This window comes from Trachurus trachurus (assembly GCF_905171665.1).
Source record: "Trachurus trachurus genome assembly, chromosome: 14".
Classification (NCBI taxonomy): domain Eukaryota; kingdom Metazoa; phylum Chordata; class Actinopteri; order Carangiformes; family Carangidae; genus Trachurus; species Trachurus trachurus.
Window position 1 is genome coordinate 17,396,708 of NC_139903.1, and position 20,946 is coordinate 17,417,653.

The 20,946-nt window shown below is 45.6% G+C and overlaps 3 protein-coding genes across 3 annotated transcripts; all 3 read left to right on the forward strand.

Moving 5' to 3' along the window:
* Positions 1-2,878, forward strand: LOC310997386 (G protein-activated inward rectifier potassium channel 3-like; the record flags this gene model as incomplete). Its single annotated transcript, XM_083987061.1, has 3 exons — positions 1-195; positions 1,222-2,455; positions 2,682-2,878. 3 exons carry the CDS (start codon positions 1-3, stop codon positions 2,876-2,878), a joined length of 1,626 nt encoding a protein of 541 aa, XP_083843187.1.
* Positions 2,879-3,851: 973 nt separating this feature from the next.
* Positions 3,852-14,654, forward strand: pom121 (POM121 transmembrane nucleoporin). The gene is made up of 13 exons (XM_083985893.1): positions 3,852-4,432; positions 5,440-5,646; positions 6,116-6,265; positions 7,393-7,473; positions 7,597-7,768; positions 7,862-7,950; positions 8,402-8,481; positions 8,570-8,694; positions 8,800-8,899; positions 9,122-9,400; positions 10,062-11,723; positions 11,890-11,988; positions 13,166-14,654. The coding sequence occupies exons 1-13, from the start codon at positions 3,855-3,857 to the stop codon at positions 13,264-13,266; spliced, it is 3,723 nt and encodes a 1,240-aa protein (XP_083842019.1). The 5' UTR covers positions 3,852-3,854; the 3' UTR covers positions 13,267-14,654.
* A 1,071-nt stretch (positions 14,655-15,725) lies between these two features.
* Positions 15,726-20,442, forward strand: tbl2 (transducin beta like 2). Its single transcript, XM_083985908.1, has 7 exons — positions 15,726-15,912; positions 16,834-16,955; positions 17,089-17,273; positions 17,405-17,556; positions 18,507-18,633; positions 19,391-19,543; positions 19,831-20,442. Exons 1-7 carry the CDS (start codon positions 15,786-15,788, stop codon positions 20,288-20,290), a joined length of 1,326 nt encoding a protein of 441 aa, XP_083842034.1. The 5' UTR covers positions 15,726-15,785; the 3' UTR covers positions 20,291-20,442.
* The last annotated feature ends 504 nt before the right edge of the window (positions 20,443-20,946 follow it).

Sequence of the window (20,946 nt, forward strand, 5' to 3'; positions counted from 1 at the left end):
ATGAGCACCACAGTGATGTGCAGCAGAGAGACGCTTCGAAACGTTCAGTGCAACAGTCACATCAGGAGCCCGATCAGGACCGAGCCTCGCAGGAACTCCATCCCCCCGACCCAGACCCTCACCGCTAAACATCTGCTGGCCTACCTGCCCAGACCACAGCCAGAGGCCGTACGCTACAGCCCCTACACTTTCAAGGTACCTACAAACTCAGCACTTCTCATCCCATTTCATGTGAGGCCTGACAGGAAGAAAAAAGACTCATTACTGGATGTAAAAACAACTCTGTAAATATCATTCAGTATTTATCATTCCTACTATGAAAAGTTGTTGCAGTTTGTGGAGTGAAACAGTGGGAGGGATGTACAAACATGAAGCACGTTAAGAGAATGTACAAAAATGTGATTTTCACAAGGAGGGAAGCAGGTGTTCAACCATATCAGGCTGTTTACTGGGTACCTAAGCTCAGCTCTTATTTATTTATTTATTTATTTATTTATTTATTCATTTATTTAGTTACTGAGTATTTATGTAGTCGGTACTACTTACTATCTAATTTTTGCTAAAATTTACATTTGAAAGAATTTGTGGATTTGATAACAGTAGCCTATTGATACATTGTAGTTATATTTAATTAACGGCAGAGCATGTAAAGGAAGCTTAGCTGGTAGATAGATTGAAGGAGACGGTAAAAGTTTTGAACTTCAGCCCTCTCCTTTTCAGACATGTGAACAAAAGTTGTGCAGTAACTTGCTTTCATTGTTTTCTTTTCTTTGTTAACTTACTCTATTTTACATGTTTGAAATAAATAATGTAATTTATTCATTCATTCACTCATTCATTCCTGTAGGTAAACTACTCATCTGTTGTCTGTATTTAAAGGATAATTGCCAGTAAATGTCATGAAAAGATCAAAACCAACCATGAGTATACTCTGAGGTTCTCATCCGCAAGTAGCCTTCATGTGTTGTCACAAAAAGATGTAAATCTGTGATAAAATTGGTAACAGATGTATAGTTTTGTCTTTTTAAAATATTTACTAAATATTTACAAAAAAAATACTAATATTTCCTGAAACAGATGGGTTCTGTAGTTTTAAGTAAATGTTACTCAAACCTGAGGAAATTGTGTATTGACTGAGGACTGTTTTCACCTGTGGATTAAGTGGTTACTTGTGGTTTTGTACATTGTGTAAATATTATATATTGTTGTCTGTCATTTCAGGGTGTAGCTAAATCCACTGTTGCTACCATGATGATCACGAAACGAGCCTCTCTCATCCACAACTTGAACCATGTCAACTGCTCCTCACTCCCACCGCTGCAGGAAGTGTCTCTGTCTCCCTCCCAGAGTTCCCAGAGTTCCTGGAGTCAGTCTTCTCAGGCTCTGACTCTGGCTAAACAGGAAGCCCCCCAGCAGCCTACCACCGCCCAGGCAGCTGCTCTCGAACCAATAGAGGAGGAGGCGTCAAAGCCTCAGCGTTCGCATCGCAGGAGACACCTCAAGCGTTTCAGCTCCAAATGGCAATCGAGGGGCTCCGCCGGCAGCATCAGTGTCCCACCAGCCAGTTCTGCGATAGAGAAGCAAAACGGTGCGAGGAGCCACAAGAAGAGATGCAAGCTGCTGGGTGACGATGAGCCCTCGTTGCACGTCGTTGCCAGCCACCAACGCCAGCGCTACGTCACCAAGGATGGCAAGTGCAGGGTCAATCTGGGGCCTATTGAAGACAAGAGTCGCTTCATCTCAGATATCTTCACCACATTAGTCGACCTCAAGTGTCGCTGGTTCCTCCTCGTCTTCACCATGTGCTACATTCTCACATGGGTGGCCTTTGGTGTGATCTACTTTTTAGGTGCTTGGTTGCGTGACGACATTGCACACGTCGACGACCCACAATGGAAGGCGTGCTACCAAAATGTGGACAGCTTCCTCTCTGCTCTGCTGCTGTCACTAGAGAGCCAGAGGACCATCGGCTACGGCTCCAGGATGGTGACGGCTCACTGCCCCGAGGGGACGGTGCTCCTCATGGTCCAGTCCATCCTCGGCTCCATCATCGACGCTCTCATGGTGGGCTGCATGTTTGTTAAAATCTCTCGACCGCAGCAGAGAGCCCAGACGTTGATCTTCAGCAAACACTGTGTCATATGTGAGCGCGACGAGAAGCTGTGCATGCTCTTCCGCATCGGGGATCTGAGAGCGAGCCACATGGTGGACGCCAAGATCCGCGCCAAGCTGATCAAGTCGAGGCAGACGAAGGAGGGGGAGTTCATCCCGCTGGAGCAGTCGGAGATCAATCTGGGCTACGACACCGGGGGAGACAGGCTGCTGCTGGTGGAACCCCAGACCATTACCCACGTCATCAATGAAAACAGCCCCTTCTGGGAGGTGGGGGCTGAGCGTCTGAAGAGGGAAACCTTTGAGATCATTGTCATTCTGGAGGGCATAGTGGAGGCATCAGGTTTGTGGAAATGTTTTTTTTTAAGTCTGTTTCTGTCCTGCAACTAAGATAATTCAGATCTTTTTCTACTTTGAAGAAGATTTTAGAGAGCTTCGTGAGATGGATGGAGCTTCTGATTTGATCTCTAATTAAATATGTCCTGATAAAAATACTATTCTGAATTCATGTCAGTTTTTTTTTTCAATAAAGTGACACTTACGACATTCTCTGATGACTTGTGTTGCAGGTATGACATGCCAGGCGAGGACTTCCTACACAGAGGACGAGGTCCTGTGGGGCCACAGATTTGAGTCTTGCATTTCCTTGGAGAAAGGGGCATTTCGTGTCGACTACAGTGCATTTGACAAAATCTTCGAAGTTCAAATGTCCCTACTCAGTGCAAAACACAGGAGCTCAGCAAAGGAACAAGAAAATGTTGACTAAACAAAAAGTTATTGTTTTTGCACATTAATAATGATATAATATAGCCTAATGATATTGCCGGGTAAACACTAAAACTAATAGTTCATGAATATTAATCTCAGGGTAGACATAATTTCATTTTTTTCCATTTGTGTCTATATAAAGATTTGCTCTATGTTTTTATTACTATATTCCATTAAATCTTATGAGATGTTTTCTGATGTGTGATTTTCATAAAATAAACATCCTGCTGAAACTTATTGTCTATGGTGCTGTGAAAATTCTCATACATCCAGGTCACAGTTATCTCAAGGAAATTTCAATCGAACGCAACTGGACTTGGTTATTTGTCTTTAGAAGACGTTTCACCTCTTCACCTCTTTCACCTCTGGTCCCAGCCAGTCCCAGCCAGGTCAGAAGCGAGCATGAACTGATGAAGCCTCTTGGATGAGAGTTGAAACGTCTTCTAAGACAAATAACCAAGTCTCAGCATTAGAAATTTACCAGACATCCCATTTGGGAACCACTGCACTGCATTAAATGTATTGAGTCAAGAAAGCAGCCACAGCACTAAAATACCATGGGCTTCTTTATTGTTGTGCCATATAAAGGAATATGTAAAGGGACTTGTTTCTGACTAAAGAAAAACATTTACTTGGATATTTTTACTCACATTTCGCTGAGAACACTTTTATTCTTTTACCTTGTTGAGAGTTTCATTGCAGAAGTTTGCACCAGTGTACAGGCACCTTTATTCAACCCGAGAACTACTCTGGTTAAACCCTAAACTCTGGAAAACGTTGGATTCTGTTTTTAAACAACTTTTCCTAAACTCCTCCTCGATGTAGAAACCAACCTCCATCCCATGTGTCTGTCTGTCCATCATGCTGTCCATCCTCCAGCCTCCTCCATCCTCCTCCAGCCCGGCAGGTGGCGCTGCTGCAGTTCTTAAATCCAGAGAAGAAGAACCATTGCTAGAAGAACAGCATGATGGGATATGAGAGTCCTCCGGCGGCGCGTTGCCGCCATGTCACCTAGAGAGAAACATTTAGCGCTTCTCTCTGTTTTATGCGTAGTTAGTCTTGCTCTTTATTATATTCCTACTTTTCTTTACGCGACTTTAATTCTCGGAGTTTGTTGCATTGTGTGTTATTATCACAGCGGAGCACCGCTTCCCGCCAGGCTAGGCCTCAATCCGCGGGCTGGCCTGACCGCGCCGGCCGCGTTGAGGCGCTGGTTGTGGGGCTGGGGGCCGACCGGCGTGTCGGCGGCCAACCGGGGGAAACCGAGGAGCAGCAGCAACAGAGCCGCCGCCGGGCACCGGGAACCGGAGGGACACTTCAGACAACCGCTCGGGGAAACAGGGATTTATCGGAGGGAAGCTTTAGCGAGTGACTCGTTTCTTTTCAGTCCCCGGGATTTCCTCATGGGGAGTTACATCGGGAAGCCCGACAGCCCGGCCGCCGACCCCGGGAGGCCGAGAGCCGGGAGAAACCCCCGGGAGCAGCTGCGAGAGAAGCTGTGCAGACCCAACCACGCCGTGTGCACCCCCAACAGGAGGCTGTCGTTTGCTGGGTATGTTTGTGTTTATAATCAAATCCCGTCATAACAACAACGTGCGCCGGCCGCCGTTAGGAGGCAGCAGCGTTGGAGAGGATGAATCCTCAAGTCAAAGGTTCAACATCTTGGCGGGTTTGATGTCTTCACTCTTTGACCCGGTCAGCTGCACAGAGCTGATTTCACTGTTTTACCTCCTATTTGCGCCCTCTGAGATTTACTCTAACACTGGACACATGTATAAATAACATACATTTTTGAACTATTAGGAGGATGAAACTATAAACTTACTATAAACAATTGTGATCATTTTTAAAACACGCTAACATCAATATACATTTTTCATTATGTATAACGTTAGCTTTGGTTCATGACAACTTTATAATTCAATACCTTATTATTCTCAAATGGAAATCGCATAGATAGAATAAAATGTGAATTACAGATAGATTACATAGACTGGAAATAGACCTGAAACTGTACTGTATACTAAATGTATGGCATTGGGTGCATAATATGTTTATAACGCCTGTGTGTGAGTTGAGTTACACAGACCCTAAGATGGGCACCAATATATTTACTCGTCAGGGCAAGAACAATAAAGACAAAGGATCTGTTGTCGCAGGTGTTAAAACTGTTCCAATCTTTACCATGGCAGCCGGTTATTCAGTGAGATTGCGAATGAAATTACAAGAAAAACAGCAAATGTTATCATGTAATCTTCGTTCTTTCAAAAGGCAGATATAATAAAGTATCAAAGACTGAAGATCATTACTATTAGATAACTTTGTAGTAGTATATATTCTCCATGGACTGTAGAGGCTGCTGTTATTGGAGGACAACGCATCACACATTGCAGGAGTGTATTATCAAAATAAAAAACAACTGTGGTGCCAATACACTGTTGATCACAGCACTGCAGCATGGGCTCTGTATGATGTAGGAGTTTTGTTTATAAATGTGTACATCTCACTTGATGCAGATTGGTAACATGCATTATTTTGCTCTTGTCTTCTCTCCTGCAGAGAGCCGCTGGGCGCCGTGAGCCGGTTCACCATCACCCCGCAGCGTCATTACCCGCTGCAGCAGCCGGGCGCCTCGTCTGTGGGAGTCCTACCTCCTGTCAAGTGGGACGGTTTCAGGAAGAAAAATGTCCTCAGCCCACGTAACTCCCCAGCTGCCCTCAGTCCCGTCACCGTCAAGATCGCCAGGCCCAACCACAACACCCCCAGGTTTCTATTTTAACACACTCTCACAGTCTGTCATCATTGTGTGTTCTGTGTTATTTTATATATTTTTTTCATTATCTTGGAATAATCTGTGTAAGGTTTACATTTCATTACTGTGTCCCATTTAAAAAATTTGGGTCATCTATTTTGCCTCACTGAATCTTTGTCACACTTGTATCATTGTTTTGAGGTAATGCAATGGAGACTTCTCAACATCAACCTGCACATATCACTGTTTTAGTTTTATAGACGGAACTGAAACATGATCTTTGAAGTTATTTGTTTAGCAAATTAGCAAAATATTTCCTGGTTCTGAGCAGCAAAATTTGGTTGCAACTTATATGATTGTTGATGTGGTTTTGTCTTAAGTAAACTGCATTATGTTTCTAATATTTTGTAGTTTAGTAAAACCAAGATTTGTGGCTTTACTGACCAGAGTTGCACTGTTTGCTGTGTTTCTCTCCTCTTATAGTTTGGACCATCTGAGTTGTTCAGGGCTCATCAGGGCTCCTGCAGATCCCTGCTCCAGAGAAAGTGTCCTCAAGGTGTTAAAGGAAAGTCGTAAGAGGGAAGTGGAGGATGAAGACAGGAGCTTCACGACAGAGCAGAAAAGTAAACGAAGGTACCAAGCTAAAACAGAGTCTGAGCTCTATTTGCTTAAATGGGCTTTGTAAGTATTGTGAACACTGTGTGTAGCCGTCATTAGCATTAACAGCTGTTTGCAAATCTCGCCTAGAGCTTCACAGACTGTTGCATTTACAAGACAAGAGGTGGCATGATAATCCCTCTGAGCAGGACTGCTTGTAGGATGGGAGAGTGATGAGATGGACTGGGGGCAGCTGGTTAGCATGCTAATCTGAGTGAAAGTGATAGTGTAGAAGAAATAGAAGAAAATAGATCAGAGTGTAACTGTTGGTTTTGCTTTCGAACTAAGATAAGATATGCCTTTCATTTATGTCACAGAGGGGAAATTCTCAGCATCCCAGCATCAATGTGGGAGGTGCAAGGAAAAAGCAACAAAGACAGCAACCCAAAAAGCCTGAGGCAATAATATAAAAATAACTAGAACCACTGGAGACGGTTATTTACAAGTAAAGGAATGAAACATCTGTTACTGCTGATTCCGGTCATGTAGCCATAGCAAATCTTACAGATGTTCCCTTTAAAGCAGATATTAAACAAAGCATGCAGGGGCCAAATAAGTCACTCAATCCTTCGCTGGTCAGTTTGTCTTGGCGTCTCTCTGAAATGTTCACTGTCGGAGCACGTACAGGTTAGGACAGGTTTCTGTTACCTTGAACATGATGTGGCAGGATTTAGACAGACTCTCTTTCACCCTGTTGCTGTTTCTGGGTGAGGAAGAAATATTGATGCATTTGCCAAATGGTGTTTTGTCTTGAGCATTGGCTCCTTGTCCCCTAATGGCTCTACTCAACCTGGGAAAACCTAACCACACACTGATAAAATATAATACAAGGTAGATTTAATTGGAAGCATGAATTTAGTACTGAAGCTGAAATGTTGTCACTTGAATTTAAGGTCACTGAAACTACAGAGCCACAAACCACAGAGCCAGGATTAAAAAATATATTGAGGTTTAAACAGGTTTTGAAATTCGCATCGTTTAGGTGTTGAACGATTTGATTGAATTTTGTGTTAACATAGTTCTGTAGCTGTGGCAGTGAGGGGTCATATATTTACTGAATTGAAATATTAAGCGTGTTTTGTAATCCATATTTATTTCCCAAGGCGTAACGACAGCGGTGGAAGTGCTCACTCTGCTTTTGAGCCTCTTTTGCCCAATGGAACACTGTCACAACTGGTCCCTAAGTGAGTGAAATGAAATCTCCCTTTTTTTTCAGTCTTACACCGCTACTGAAGGTCATTGCACCACATGAAGTATAATGTCGCTGGCTAAATGTTGGTGGAAATGCTTTCCCTCCTCTCCTCCAGGCCAGGGAGCCTGAAAAGAGGGATGACCTCGCTGGCAGAGGAGTCCATCATGAAGAGGTCCCGCACGTCCTCCATCAGCTCCGGCAGCGGGGCTCACGCGCCGAGGGGAACGCCAGGCACCCGGCGAAACCCCATCCACAGCTCCTACAGCTCCTCAGTCGGCCTCTGCCAGGTAACACCTACCTGTTGGATAACAGTGAATGCATTCGACCCCACAGTGATGAAGCGGACTTGTTGAGCCTGATCTCCGTGTTTACCTTCACAGTGGAAGAAACCGTCTGCTCCCAGCTCCCCTCTGTCCAGCCCCGGCTCATCTCGCTCTCAGACTCCAGAGACGGCCGCCAAAAGACCCAGGTATGTATCTGCTCCAGTCGTCCACATTTAATCTCTTATTATGATTTTTTTGTTTTGTTTTGTTAAGATCAGATGCTGCTGACTGGCTCATCTGATCACGATTCGTTTTTTTTTTTTTTTTTAGTTTATTTTGGTCGTAACGCCTCATTGCGCAATAGAAATTACAACTCAACATAAATACAGGAGCGAGACAAGATCCAAGCAAAGATGACAAAATGGGGGGGAAAAAAAACAAAAACAAATCAAAGTAAATGAATGAATAAATAAAAGTGCTGGAGTAGATCCATTGTGATGAAGTTAATATGACTGAAATCACAGCTCACTCTTTGTCATTCGTGTGTAGTGGTTTTTGTCAGATGTTGCACTTTTACATTCAAGATCTTACCACAGGTGGTCCAGCCACATACGATGTTTTGACCTACTCTTGTCAAACTTGTGGTTTTGTTCCCAGAGAGGACGATGGACAGTCTCCCAGCTCTGCCTCCTCGGTGAGGTCAGACCACACAGCGTCAGACAAGGCACCTGTTACTTGTAAGTCACGTATAACAACCACTGAGCAGACGTCAACACTGATTTGTGATGTAGGATATAGAGTAATTATGACATAATGTTGTTGCAGCCAAACTGACTCCAGTCCCCAAGGTCCCCGTCACTACCTCGACAGACTCTACTGGCAGTGGTGGTGGGAAGCGGAAAAGGAAGATCCAGCTGGTGTCCAGCCAACGGGACGATCACATCTCTCTGGTACGAAGAACTGCCACGTTCTCGCATCCAGAAATCTGTCTGTATATAGTTCACGTGTCAGAGTTGCCTACGTGTGTTTCATTCTCCATGCTTGTTGATTGGCAGCCCCCACCTCCCGAGCTTGGCTACACCATCACCGTGAAAGACCTCGATGAAGAGAAGAAGGCTGCAATCAGCAAGATCCAGAAAGTCCTGGAGACGCCCGGTGAGTAAAACACTCGACTGTTTAATGTCTGCCATGTTTGGCTCGCCTCCATTCACACTTGTCTACTTCAGCGCTGGTGGAACGACAGGCTGCCATTTATTAACCGAGCCTTGAAGTATCCTGCTGCCGCCTCCTGCAACTATTAGGCCTCAGTTTTTGGCTTTTGATTGGATGAGCCCCCAGCTTGACCTCTGACCATCCTGTCGATTTGTCCTCATTTAGCTCCAGAGCCGGAGAAGTCCGCCTCGACCCCAGCCACCACCTCCAGCCAGCCCGCCTCCTCGACCATCTCTACCACCACCACCACCCTGAGCAGCCTCCTCGCAGCTCCTCTTCCCACAGCCTCCAGCGCCGCCATCCCAGTCATCAACCTCGACCCCAGCCCCGGCAGCAGTGTCGGCGCCGCAGCCGCAGCCTCCAACCCGCTCCTGGAGGCTCTGAAAATGAAGACTAGCTCTCCTGCAAGCTTCACGTCTGCTGCTAGCACAGTTACAACCACAGGTACGATCACTGAGCCGAGGCGGTTTCATCTGTGCTCCCGTGTGTTTTTGTATTTAAGAGGAACTATGTGAGTCTGGTCGCTTTTCTGCTGTTTTGTTAACCCTCCTCCCGGCCATGTGCATTTGTTGACAACGAAGTCGGCGAGAAATCAATCAGTGGAGCGGTAGATAACGTTATATATCATATACAATGTTACGATGTTTATATTTGTGTAGTTTACTCGGTCATAAACAAGAGGTCACGGGTTACGGGGCATGTTTGTGTTGTGCTGCACAGAGACGAGAGCTGGGACACCGGGTCAAGGATCCTGCAAAGTTGATTTTTAGCCAAGAGACGCTACGTCGAAGGCAGAGAGCCTCCACTCTCCCTCATAACAAGTCTTTTTTTTTTTTTTTTTTTTTTTTTTACATTTTACAATAATTCAGCACAGAAGACAACAAAAATATCCATCCTCCTGATACAGTATCAGTGACAGTATAGCGACAAGTCATTTATTAAACCATCACAATTACTTCTAAACTGTTTATTTAAGGCGAAAATGTAGCATAGTAAAGCTTCAAAATCCTGCATAGTTCCTCTTTAACAATCTCATTGTCTGATATTCACCTGGTTTTTAATTAAACATGTTTTTCACACCATGATTAAATTGTTCTGTCTGCAGCGTCTGCATCAGCTACACCAGTGCAACCCAGCAGCTTGAGCCTGAAGACGATGACCGCGGTGGATTCCCCACAGCTGCCCCCCCCGGCCTCCCAGGCTCAGTCCTCCACCGCCGGCGTGGAGCAGCAGCAGCAGCCGTCTGCCTTTACTCAGGTCCTGGGTCAGGTCTTCAAGGCTTCCAGCAGCGGCGGCGCCACGCCACCCGTCGCGGGAGCCGGCCTGTTTGGACTGGCGGGCCAGAGCAGCGCCCCGTCTGCATCCACAGCCTCCAACACCATCACCGCTGCCGCTGCCGCCGCCGCCGCCAGCAAACCCGAGTCACTCGGTAACACCAACCCTCTGCTGTCTTCAGGGTTCAAGCCCATCTTCGCTGTCACCGCCACCACCTCCTCCTCCTCGGCTCCAGAGAGCAAACCCTCTGTCCAAAGTTTCAAGCCCATCTTCGGAGCCGTCACTACAGATTCTGGCTTCGGACAGTCTGCGTCTCTCGCGACCACCAACCCGGCGTCTACGCTTTCTTCGACTAGTACATCCTCGATATTTGGCGCATCGACGAGCAGCGCCACGGCCGCGTCGTCTGTTTTCCCGGGCTTGACCAACACCCCCGCTGGAACGACGGCCGCTGGCTCCAACGCCAGCACGCAGCCTGCAGGCGTCAAGTCTCTCTTTGGAAACTGGTCCACGCCGGCGCCGACGGGCACCAGCTCGGCCATGGCGCCGCCTCCGAACGCAGGGAGCACGTTTCAGTTTGGAGCTGCCACCACCACCGCCGCTGCTCCGGCTGCCACTCCGGCCGCCGCCACCACGACCGCGAGCAACGGCGCCTTCTCGTTCGGTGCCGCGCCGCCAGACCCGCAAGCCGCCGCCAACCAGAAGGTGTTTGCTTTTGGCCAAGCGGCGCCGAGTCAGAACACGACCACCGCTTCGTTCGGAGGCTTCGGCATCGCCAACACCGTCTCCACGGCCGCCCCCGCCACCACCCAGTCCACCTTCAGCTTCGGGAAGCCGTCTTTTGAAGCGCCACCGGCAGCACCGGCGTCGACCTTCGGCTCCACGGCAGCGGCGCCAAAAGGATTCAACTTTGGAAGCGCTGTTACGTCTTCTGCCGCCGCCCCCAACCCAAACCCCGCCCCCGCCCCGGCTCCTTTCTCTTTCGGGGGAGCTGCTGCCACCACGGCGACCACGTTCGGGGCACCTGCTGCCACCACGTTCGGCGCACCTGCTGCCACCACGGCAACCACGTTCGGAGCAGCTGCTGCCACCACGGCGACCACGTTCGGGGCAGCTGCTGCTACCACGGCGACCACGTTCGGGGCCCCTGCTGCCACCACGGCGACCACGTTCGGGACCCCTGCTAAACCGGCGTTTGGAGGCAGCACCGCTGGTTTTGCTTTCGGCGGCTCCACCGCCTCCCCCGCCGCGCCCCCAGCTGCACCCAGCTTCGGCGCAGCGACCCAGACTCAGAACGCCTCCTCGGCCGCCTTCACATTCGGCAGCGGCGCTCCTCAGCCGGCGCCCACGGGCCCCGCCCAGCCAGCGCCCAGCGGATTCAACTTTGGCGCCAGTATGCCTTGCCCCCAGTTTGGAACACCAGTCGCCAATAACCCTGCACCGGTTATGGGAAACTTCAATTTTGGGGGTGCTACTGACAAACCAGCTTTTGGTAAGAAACAAAGACGAGCTCTGTTTTAATTATTTATTTTAAATCCACCGTAACATTTAGTTCCTCCTATAAGCATGTTTAGCCTGTTCTACATTTGTTTCTGTCCCTGTTTGGTTCAGTGGGTGTGTGGTTGGTTGGTTAAAGTTACGTGCTTCTTTCTCTGCAGGGACTTCAACCCCATCCTTCGGCCAGAGCGCTGCTGCCGGCCCCATCGGCTTTGGGAGCCCTGCAACTCCAGTCCCAGGCTTCCAAGCTGCTCCCTTTGGTATGTGTTTCTATAAGTGCCGTTGTTTGACAGGAGTGGTTGTAGTTGTGCCCCCTGTGAGCCCTTAGCAACCACAGCTAGTCGACCCATGCTGGTGTTAATGAGGAGCAGTGGATGAAGTGCTGCACTTAACATCACTGTTTGTTCCTGCAATAGTTAAAGCAGAAGTAAGCGATATATTTGTGTTAATATAAGTCTTAAATAGTTCTATCTTCCGACAGCAATCACTTACATAGAGTGTTTGGTCTGAATCACGGGTCTGTCAGTCACTCTGCTCTGCTCTGAGCCGAGGAGAAAACTTTTCTCGTATCCTACAGTTTTTATCCAATGAGGAGAGAGAACGGCATGCAGGGCTGTGTGTGCAGCCAAGGGATGCGCGTGAATGTGGTGACGTAGGGACGAGGACTGTTATGGTGCGTTCAAGGCAGCCCGTAACTCGTGTTTTTCCGACCTGTGAAGTCGTACCAGTTCGATCTGGTACGAGTTCACGGGTCGGAAGTTACGAGTGGCCGTTATAGTGACTTTCACAGGTAAAACAGGTCGGAGAAACACGAGTGGGTTGCCTGGAACGCTACAAAGTCGTAAGTTGTGACTTGAAGCTGTAATTTACGGTTTCAAAAGCCTGCCTGGAACGCAGCATTAGCCAAAACGACCGGATCGCTTACTTCTGCTTTAATCAAACCCTGCTGGTTTTTGTTTATGTAACAGCAGTAAGTCAGAGGAGAATCTGTAAACATTAAAATGAGGTTGATCTCAATCTGGAACATGGGTAACAAGTCTACTGAAATACTGAGAACTGAAGAAGGAAGCTCTCTCTCTCTCATGTAAAACCACATCCGTGTATCTATAGAAGACACACGAGAACAGGGGAAGGTCACTGCCACAGGTTTACAGTGGTGGACGGCATCCAGCTTTCATTTGTACCTCATGTTAAATCGAAACATGAAAGCATGACTACAAAGTACTAGTCTTATCTGAAAGATTATCTTAAAGACTCCTTACCTTAATCTGCAAAGGAAATGCAGAAACTAGAGCAGGGTAGTGAGCGTGCACTGTTACTCTGTGTTCAACAGACATTTCTCTGTGACACAATTAGAAGTAGAAAGAGTATAAAGAAATATTAATGCAACTTATGTGACCTAACGTGTCCCTGTCTTTGTGTGCTTTTTTTCACCAGGGTCTCCGGGGACTCCCTCCTTCTCTATCGGAGCCGGATCGAAACCATCCGGAGCCCGCCAGAGGCTGCAGGCGCGAAGGCAACACAACAGGAAGAAGTAACCCGCCACATGTGTCGACACTGCTTTCAGAGGACTCCAGCTGTTGCTGCTATGGCTAATCTGGCTAACATTGCTCTGTTCTAAGCCTAACATCCCCCAACCAGGCCGCCACCATGCCCTCTGCTTCCCTCCCCCTCCTCCAGTGGGTTGCGCTGGCCCGAAAACGTTGTGTTTGCAGAGGAGTTAGAAAGAGCACACCAGCTCGCTGAGTTCATGCTGCCTGGATGATCACATGGCTCGGCGAGGGATCGTAGCAGTGAGGAGACAGAATCCAGAATGTACAATACTTGAAGAGAGAAAAGACGATCGATTAGTTGATTCTGAACAAAAGCATATCCAAAGTTCTTTTTTCCTTTTTCAGTATGTGGACACTCCCATTGGTTTCGTCTTAAGGAGAAAGTCGAGTCCGACAAAGACATGGAGCCTCGGCTCAAACATTTATTTTTTTACGTAACGCGCTCTCTGGTTTGTATGTTACGGAATATTTGAGTACATTCTCTGAATGAGTCTGCGTAGAGTGAAGTGCACAGTTGATTCAGATAAGGTACACGACGCTGCAGTGTAAATGTAAAGTTATGAGTCGTTTTCATTTTAAATTATTTTTTTAATTGGCTCTCTGACCCTGTATATGAGTGATTTTGTTTCTGCACTTAAGGGCGACTTAGTAAATGTCTTAATGTAGTTAGTGAGGATCCTTTTGTTCTTGTTTCAGACTCTGTGTCATTGCAAGCATTCCCAGAGTCCCCCTGTGGACAGCCTTTTTTAATTAAGTGATTGCCAACACTGATGTAATTAGTAGATCAGTATGTGATTAGGATGACTACTATTGACTTGTGTTGTCAAACCAAAGCCAATTCTTCATCTTCATGCCTGTGAAAAGAATCTGTGATCTTTTATCTCATCTTAAAATCCTGAGATGTGTTTGTTTGTGCCAGACTACCTCTCTTTACTCCCAGGCACTGAATCCTTGTTAGTTCACTGAAGAATAACAAACCTGGCAACATTGACCAGATCAAAGATTTTAACTTCGACTACTGTTGTTACAGATACACCTTAATAAACATCCGCACAGCACCACATTATTCCCATTTTTGAAATATCACTGTTATTATTATCGATGACACCACATTAACGTAACATGAGATTTAATAGAAATGCAATCTGTCGATTTGGAAACCCTTACCTGCCAGAAACTGTCACTATGATGCAGGGATTTCTCTTGTCTTTCATTTCAAACATGATAGTAAATCCACTGATGTCAGCAGTCAAAGGTCATTTTATCATAATTATTTCTGTTCCGAGTAATTATCACCTCTTCATGTGACAAGTGAGCAGTATCTGATGCATTTTTGATTGTTGAATTTGAATGAATAAAAACTTAATTTTGGACATGGACAAGGACACATCCAGCTATTCAAGGCCCCGTTCTTTTGGTTTGCAGCTATGAGACCAAGTGACAGTTTGTCTCTACTTTTGATATCAAATACATTATTTCCAGTGCCACTGAATAAGACAAACGCAAACACAATTCATGATTCTTACTTGTTGATGTAATTTAGTATTATTTATTTACTGGACATCTGTCAAAAAAAGAAATCTTTAGAATATCATTTTACTCTACATTGTGCCCAACTATGTTTTTTACTTATTGTTTTATTTAAGTAGATGTTGGTGAATGTAAATTTGGTTAGACTGATTAATGTGAACTATACCCAATGGAAATGCAAGATACTTATAGAAATGAGAATTACAATGTGAATATGGAAACTTTATCAAATAACTTTTTTTTAAAGTAAGCTTTAATCGCATTCAGTACTTTCAGTAAAAAAATAGTTTATCGGTTAATACGTTTTTAGTGTTCACGTTACACATTCGTATGTCCAAATAAATGATTTATCAATCTAAATATTCTAATTATATCATAACTGAATATAACATTTACAACACCAAAAAGTTATGGCAGTGTTTTTCAACCATGGGGTTGGGACCCCATGTGGAGACGCCTGAAATTCAAATGGGGTCGTCTGAAATGTCTAGGAATTTATAAAAAAATTACTGATAAAAATATGTTTAAACTAATTATTATTCTTTTTTAAATTATGATTAAAACCATCACACACAATCTCAAACAACTGTATTCTATACTTCCACTTTCTCAAATATAAAATCATGTTCAAATAAAATGCAGCACATAAAAATATCTGAGCTGGTGCATCTTGATGGACGGGGTCTCCAGAAATTTGTGATGTCAAAATGGGGTCACAGGCCAAAAAAGGTTGGGAACCACTGAGTTATATGGGGTTCATGTTCATAGGATGGATATGATGGATATGATGCATGGATATTATGCGCTGCTGTGGCAGTTCCGCTGTCATCCGTCGGGGGCGCTCATCCCGTTTTGTTTCAAGCGACACTACAATAGAGACGAAGAAGGGTTTGACACAACTACGCATGCGCAGTGTGTCATACGAGTGGTAGTAGCCGTTAGCGGTGCGAGGTACGTGGCAGAAAACTCTAGATATGGAGATTTCTGCTCTGGTCGCCTTAACTTTAATACTGGGCGCACTGGTTATTCTGGTCGCAATAGCGGTGGGCAAACGGAAGGAAGAAATCAGAGAGGAAACGGAGCAGGCAGCGGAGTTTGCCGGTAAGTTACCTCTGTAGCTAACGTGAAGTGAAGCAGCTAGCCCCTGAAGCGGTGAGTCACCGACTCTGTCTCCGCTGGTCTGTCCGCACGTTTCTGCAGGTTCAGTCATTCACAACTAGTGTGCACAATGAGTGTTAGTGTGTGAGATATTTGATAGTCGTTCACACAGCGACACACAGACTCATTCAGCAACTTTTGAGCGACTCACTGTCACCTGTCGTTGGTCAGTCCTCGGATGTCACACTGACAGACCAATGGCAGGAGCCGCTGTGTGTCACTCATTTCCTATTAATTATTTAAACGCGACAAGTGATTCAATTAAAAATGCAATGGTTCATCTTAAAGTTGCATTTGAATGTGAAACACTGCATACATGTGCGTCTCTTATCACTCAAAGAAACATGGCAGACCTATAGAGAGGTCAGTGTTGAAATAGATTTTGAGACGAGATGAATTTCTATATATATATATATATATATATCTATATGTAGATAGATGTATATATTTATGTTTCAGGGGCCATGCAGTGATGTGATACAGGGCTCCAGACTTTGACCACTTTAAAAATGACAATACAGTTTCGTCATTTCCCAGGCCATGCGTGGATGTCTGTCTCTCTGGCCACTAACTATCACTATTCAGTAACATGTTTTTAGGTCAGTGAGCCTCATAGATATATTGATAATTTAACATTTAGGATGACCATTAAATAACAAAGAGGATGCTTCAGAGCTTTCCCAATGAAAAACAACCTACGTATGATAGATGGTGACACCAACACCTCCACAGAAGAAACCATGTGCTGCTGCATCCAATGGAGAAAGTTTGCAGCATCGGGACAAGCAGTAAGAAGTAGATCTGGAGCTGTGTAGTGTCAGGAGTGAAAATGTTCCTCAGTGTGCTCCTGTTTGTGTCTCTCAGCTGAAGGCAATGTTGTGAAGGGCGCTGCACCCAAGAAACAGAAGCAGGAGAAGCAGCGCAGCCGAAAGGACAAAGCAGCACAGCACAGTTTCAGCCATCCGCTGCTGGCAGCCTCGCTGAAGGTAAACTGGAGCTCACACCCACAAAGAAAAACACACTATTGGGCATGAAACTAATTCCTGTTCGTCTAAATGAGGTGGGCAAAAAATAATATCTGTCTGGAACAGTTTGAGCATGTGTGTTTTTGTGTCACAGGGCCACAGTGCGAACGTGACGTGCATTGATTTCAGCAGTAATGGAAAATACCTGGCGTCCTGCGCTGACGACCGCACAGTCCGCATCTGGAGCACCAAAGACTTCCTGGACCGGGAACACAAGTGTCTTCGAGCCAATGTGGAGCTGGATCATGCTACACTGGTTCGCTTCAGCCCTGACTCCAGGTCTCTTCCTCTCTCTTTACTATTCATACTAATTTACATGAAGCATCCCCGATCTGTCCCACAAGCCTAAAGCACAACCAAGATCTAAAATGTAACTTAAAACAATGCACACTCTCACCTTTTCACTGCAGGGCGTTTATCACCTGGTTGGCCAATGGGGATGCCATTCGAATCTTCAAAATGAGCAAGAAGGATGATGGGACTTTAAGCTTCAAAGCTGCTCCTGAGGACTTTCCACAGAAGCACAAGGCCCCCATCCTCAACATCGGCATCGCTGAGACAGGTGATGTTCACAACCTCGCCTACTTCTCATGAAAAATGAACTCCCTTGTTTGTGTTTCTGCTGCATCTGAGTATCTGTGAAGATCAGAGAAATGCAGCAGCTTTGTTTAAAGGGACATTGTGTAGCTTCTTTCGTTGTCTATTCACGAAAATCCAATTCGTTCAAAAGTATGCGTTTCATTAATCAATAATTACCCCCATCAACAAACTGATCTGTTCTGGTAAGCTTTGAATTTGCTGTTCATATCATTCGTATATACATAGAGCGGGTCAGCTCGGTGCTGGCTGCCATGTTGTGCCGCCGTCCTTTTACGTTCAGTGGCAGCGTGACCATAGATAACCACGGAAACTCACTAGAGACACTGGAGCGGTCGGCTTGGGGAGAAACGATTGAGGTGGCGTCTGTGAAAACCATCACCGTGGTGTAGTGTGAGGAAGGATGGAGGGTCACGCTGATGCTGCGTTCACGTGGAGTCAGGCAGACGGCAGTCGGAAACCGGATGTCATTTTAGTCGTAGAGAGAAAGCCGGTAAAACGTGGGTCAGGTAAACAATACTGTACGACATCGTGTATTGTTTTGCCCATCATGTATTGTTTTGCCTCGTGCTGACAGACCACCTGTTTACATAGACGCTTGTTCATCCCGTTACGTGCAGCGGCTGTCGTCCGTCTGCCCGATTCCACGTGAATGCAGCATAAAGAATACGATTGAGTTGCTTGCGATATACAACTACACCACTAGATGGGAGTAATTCCTACACAATGTCCCTTTAAGAAGCAACAACAAAACACCAGTACAGAGTCAGGATTTAGTTCTCTGTAACTGTAAATCTTTGAAATAACTTTGTGTCATCAAAGATACCTTCAGATTCCTTCTCTTACATTTCACTGGTCTTCTAGTTTGTCACCAGTCTAAAAACATGTCGTGCTGATTCTGTGTTTCCTCTGCAGGCAAGTTCATCATGAGCGCCTCCACTGACACTAGCATCCACATCTGGGACTTGAAAGGAGAGGTACTGGCCTCCATCAACACTAACCAGATGACCAATTCTTATGCTTCTATCTCGCCGTGTGGCAGGTCAGTCCCACTCCTCCATCACTACATACTGTCCAACTGAAAGATCAAACGGCGATCTATCTTGGATTTACTGCCTGGAAAAGATAAAAGATATTCACCCCCTCGAAGGATTTTGTTTTATTTGGATTAATCAAAGTGGTGTTCATCTGGGTTTTTGACACTGATCTACAGACTCTCTCAGCAAAGGGATGCATTTTTAAGGCGCTGTAGGTTTTTCCTCTTTGTGTATCATCCAGAAATTAATTTACATCGAGTAAAGACATCATAGTTGATCACTTGGGCTGATTTTGTTTGGAAAGTGAACATATTTCAGTTTTAATTCTCACTACCCCTCCTCCACAGTGTTACTAAATGCGCCTCCAAATGCTGCACTTCTCATTCATAATTTGCCAAACAAGTGCTCTCTCTTAGATAATTTATTCTGCACATCTATAATTCCTGATACTTTCAAAATCAGTTGCATGATTAATGCTCAAGGAAAATTGGTGTCAAATGGAGAAAGAGAGTGATTGTACAGCAGTTGTTTAAACATCTATAAAGTATTAGACCCAGTTTATAATCCTACAGTGAAAGTTATCTCTTTATGTGATCAGTGTTGGTTATAGCCGTACTATCTGGTCATCTCCTCTTCTGAAACAACTAAACTGAGCCATTTTCAATTCCACTGACTAGTTCAAGGTAAAATCAAATGTTACTGCAGAAGACTTGTGACTTACTTGGAGGTGTAATTGTGTGTGTGCTGTTTGTCTCTGCTCAGGTTTGTAGCGTCGTGTGGCTTCACCCCCGACGTGAAGGTGTGGGAGGTTTGCTTCGGGAAGGGAGGAGAGTTCAGAGAGGTGGTGCGAGCCTTTGACCTGAAGGGTCACTCTGCAGGAGTTCACGCATTTGCCTTTTCCAACGACTCTCACAGGTAACTCGGGCTTTTCTGAATTCAGTACGTAGCTGAAGAAGTGGCTCGCCCTGACACAATAACTCTGTGGTGTAAATATGTTCTCAGCTTACCACTGCATATCTGTTAATCGGACACCCCGTGTTTGAGTGCTGAGTGTATTTGTATTCATCTCTGTCTTTGCTGAATTGTATTTTTGAAACGTATCCTAGTATTTTATTGCTATTTATTTTATGTGAAGCACATGGGTCAACCTAGGTTGTTTAGTAGATGCTACATTAATAAACGTGACCTTGACCTTCTCTCAGGATGGTGACTGTGTCCAAAGACGGGACATGGAAGCTGTGGAACACAGACGTGGAGTACAAAAAGCAGCAGGACCCCTACCTCCTGAAGACCGTCCCCTGTTCCTCGTCTGACGGGAGCCGCGTGGCCTTGTCTCCAGACGGCCGGGTGGTGGCCGTCAGTGACGGCTCCAACTTGGCCATGTACAACGGCAACAGTGGCAAGCTGGAGGAAGAAATGCACGGCGTCCACAGCGAGGAGATCAATGACCTCAGATTTGATGTTACCGGGCGCCTCTTGGTGTGCAGCGGCGACAAGGCCATCCGAGTGTTTCACAATGCCCCGGGCTACCGGGCGGCCATCAGAGACATGCAGGACATGCTGAAGAAAGCCCAGAACGAAGGCATGAAGCAGAGGCTGCAGCAGCAGATAAAGGAGGCTCAGAGTGCACTGGACACTGTGTTGGCTGCTCCCGCCGAGTGAAGGATCCATAAGAAACCACACTGTGATTGTGATCATGTCAGACGCTGACTGATGATTTTTGTAACCTCAACTCTCCTTCTGTCACTCACTAAGTGATCTGGTCGGGGGAAGTGGAATTTGCATGCAGTTTTAATAAAGAGAACATTTTTATGGGAAAATAAAATGCTTTGAGTTAATATTTTTCTCTGCACAGTAATGTCTTGATGGTTGTTGTACAGTAAATGTGCCCTCTGCTGCTCCCAAAACTCACAAGTCTTGCATTAAAAAATCAATTTATGAAACCGAGAGCAACATCTAGTTTGAAAGCCAACAGAGGTTCAGTATGAGACAAATATACTACAAGCTGAATGTTGACACTTTTTAGTGAAGCAGGAGTCGAGACTTGGGTGTCTTTCCTATAACTTATCAATGTCATCTGAATTTTTTGAAAAGATACATTTTTTCTCAGCTGATGTGAAATGCAAGTTGTCAGTAAAGATGTAAATTTAGTGTAGCCTATCTCATTCCTGAATTACACAATCTATGCAAAATGAAGGTAGCTTATGCAGAAATGTTGTTTTTGTCCTACAAGAGACTCAAAACCCAAAGATGTTGAGTTTACCGTCATGGAAATCTTAATAATATTCACATTTGAGAAGCTGAAAAAGAGAATCTAG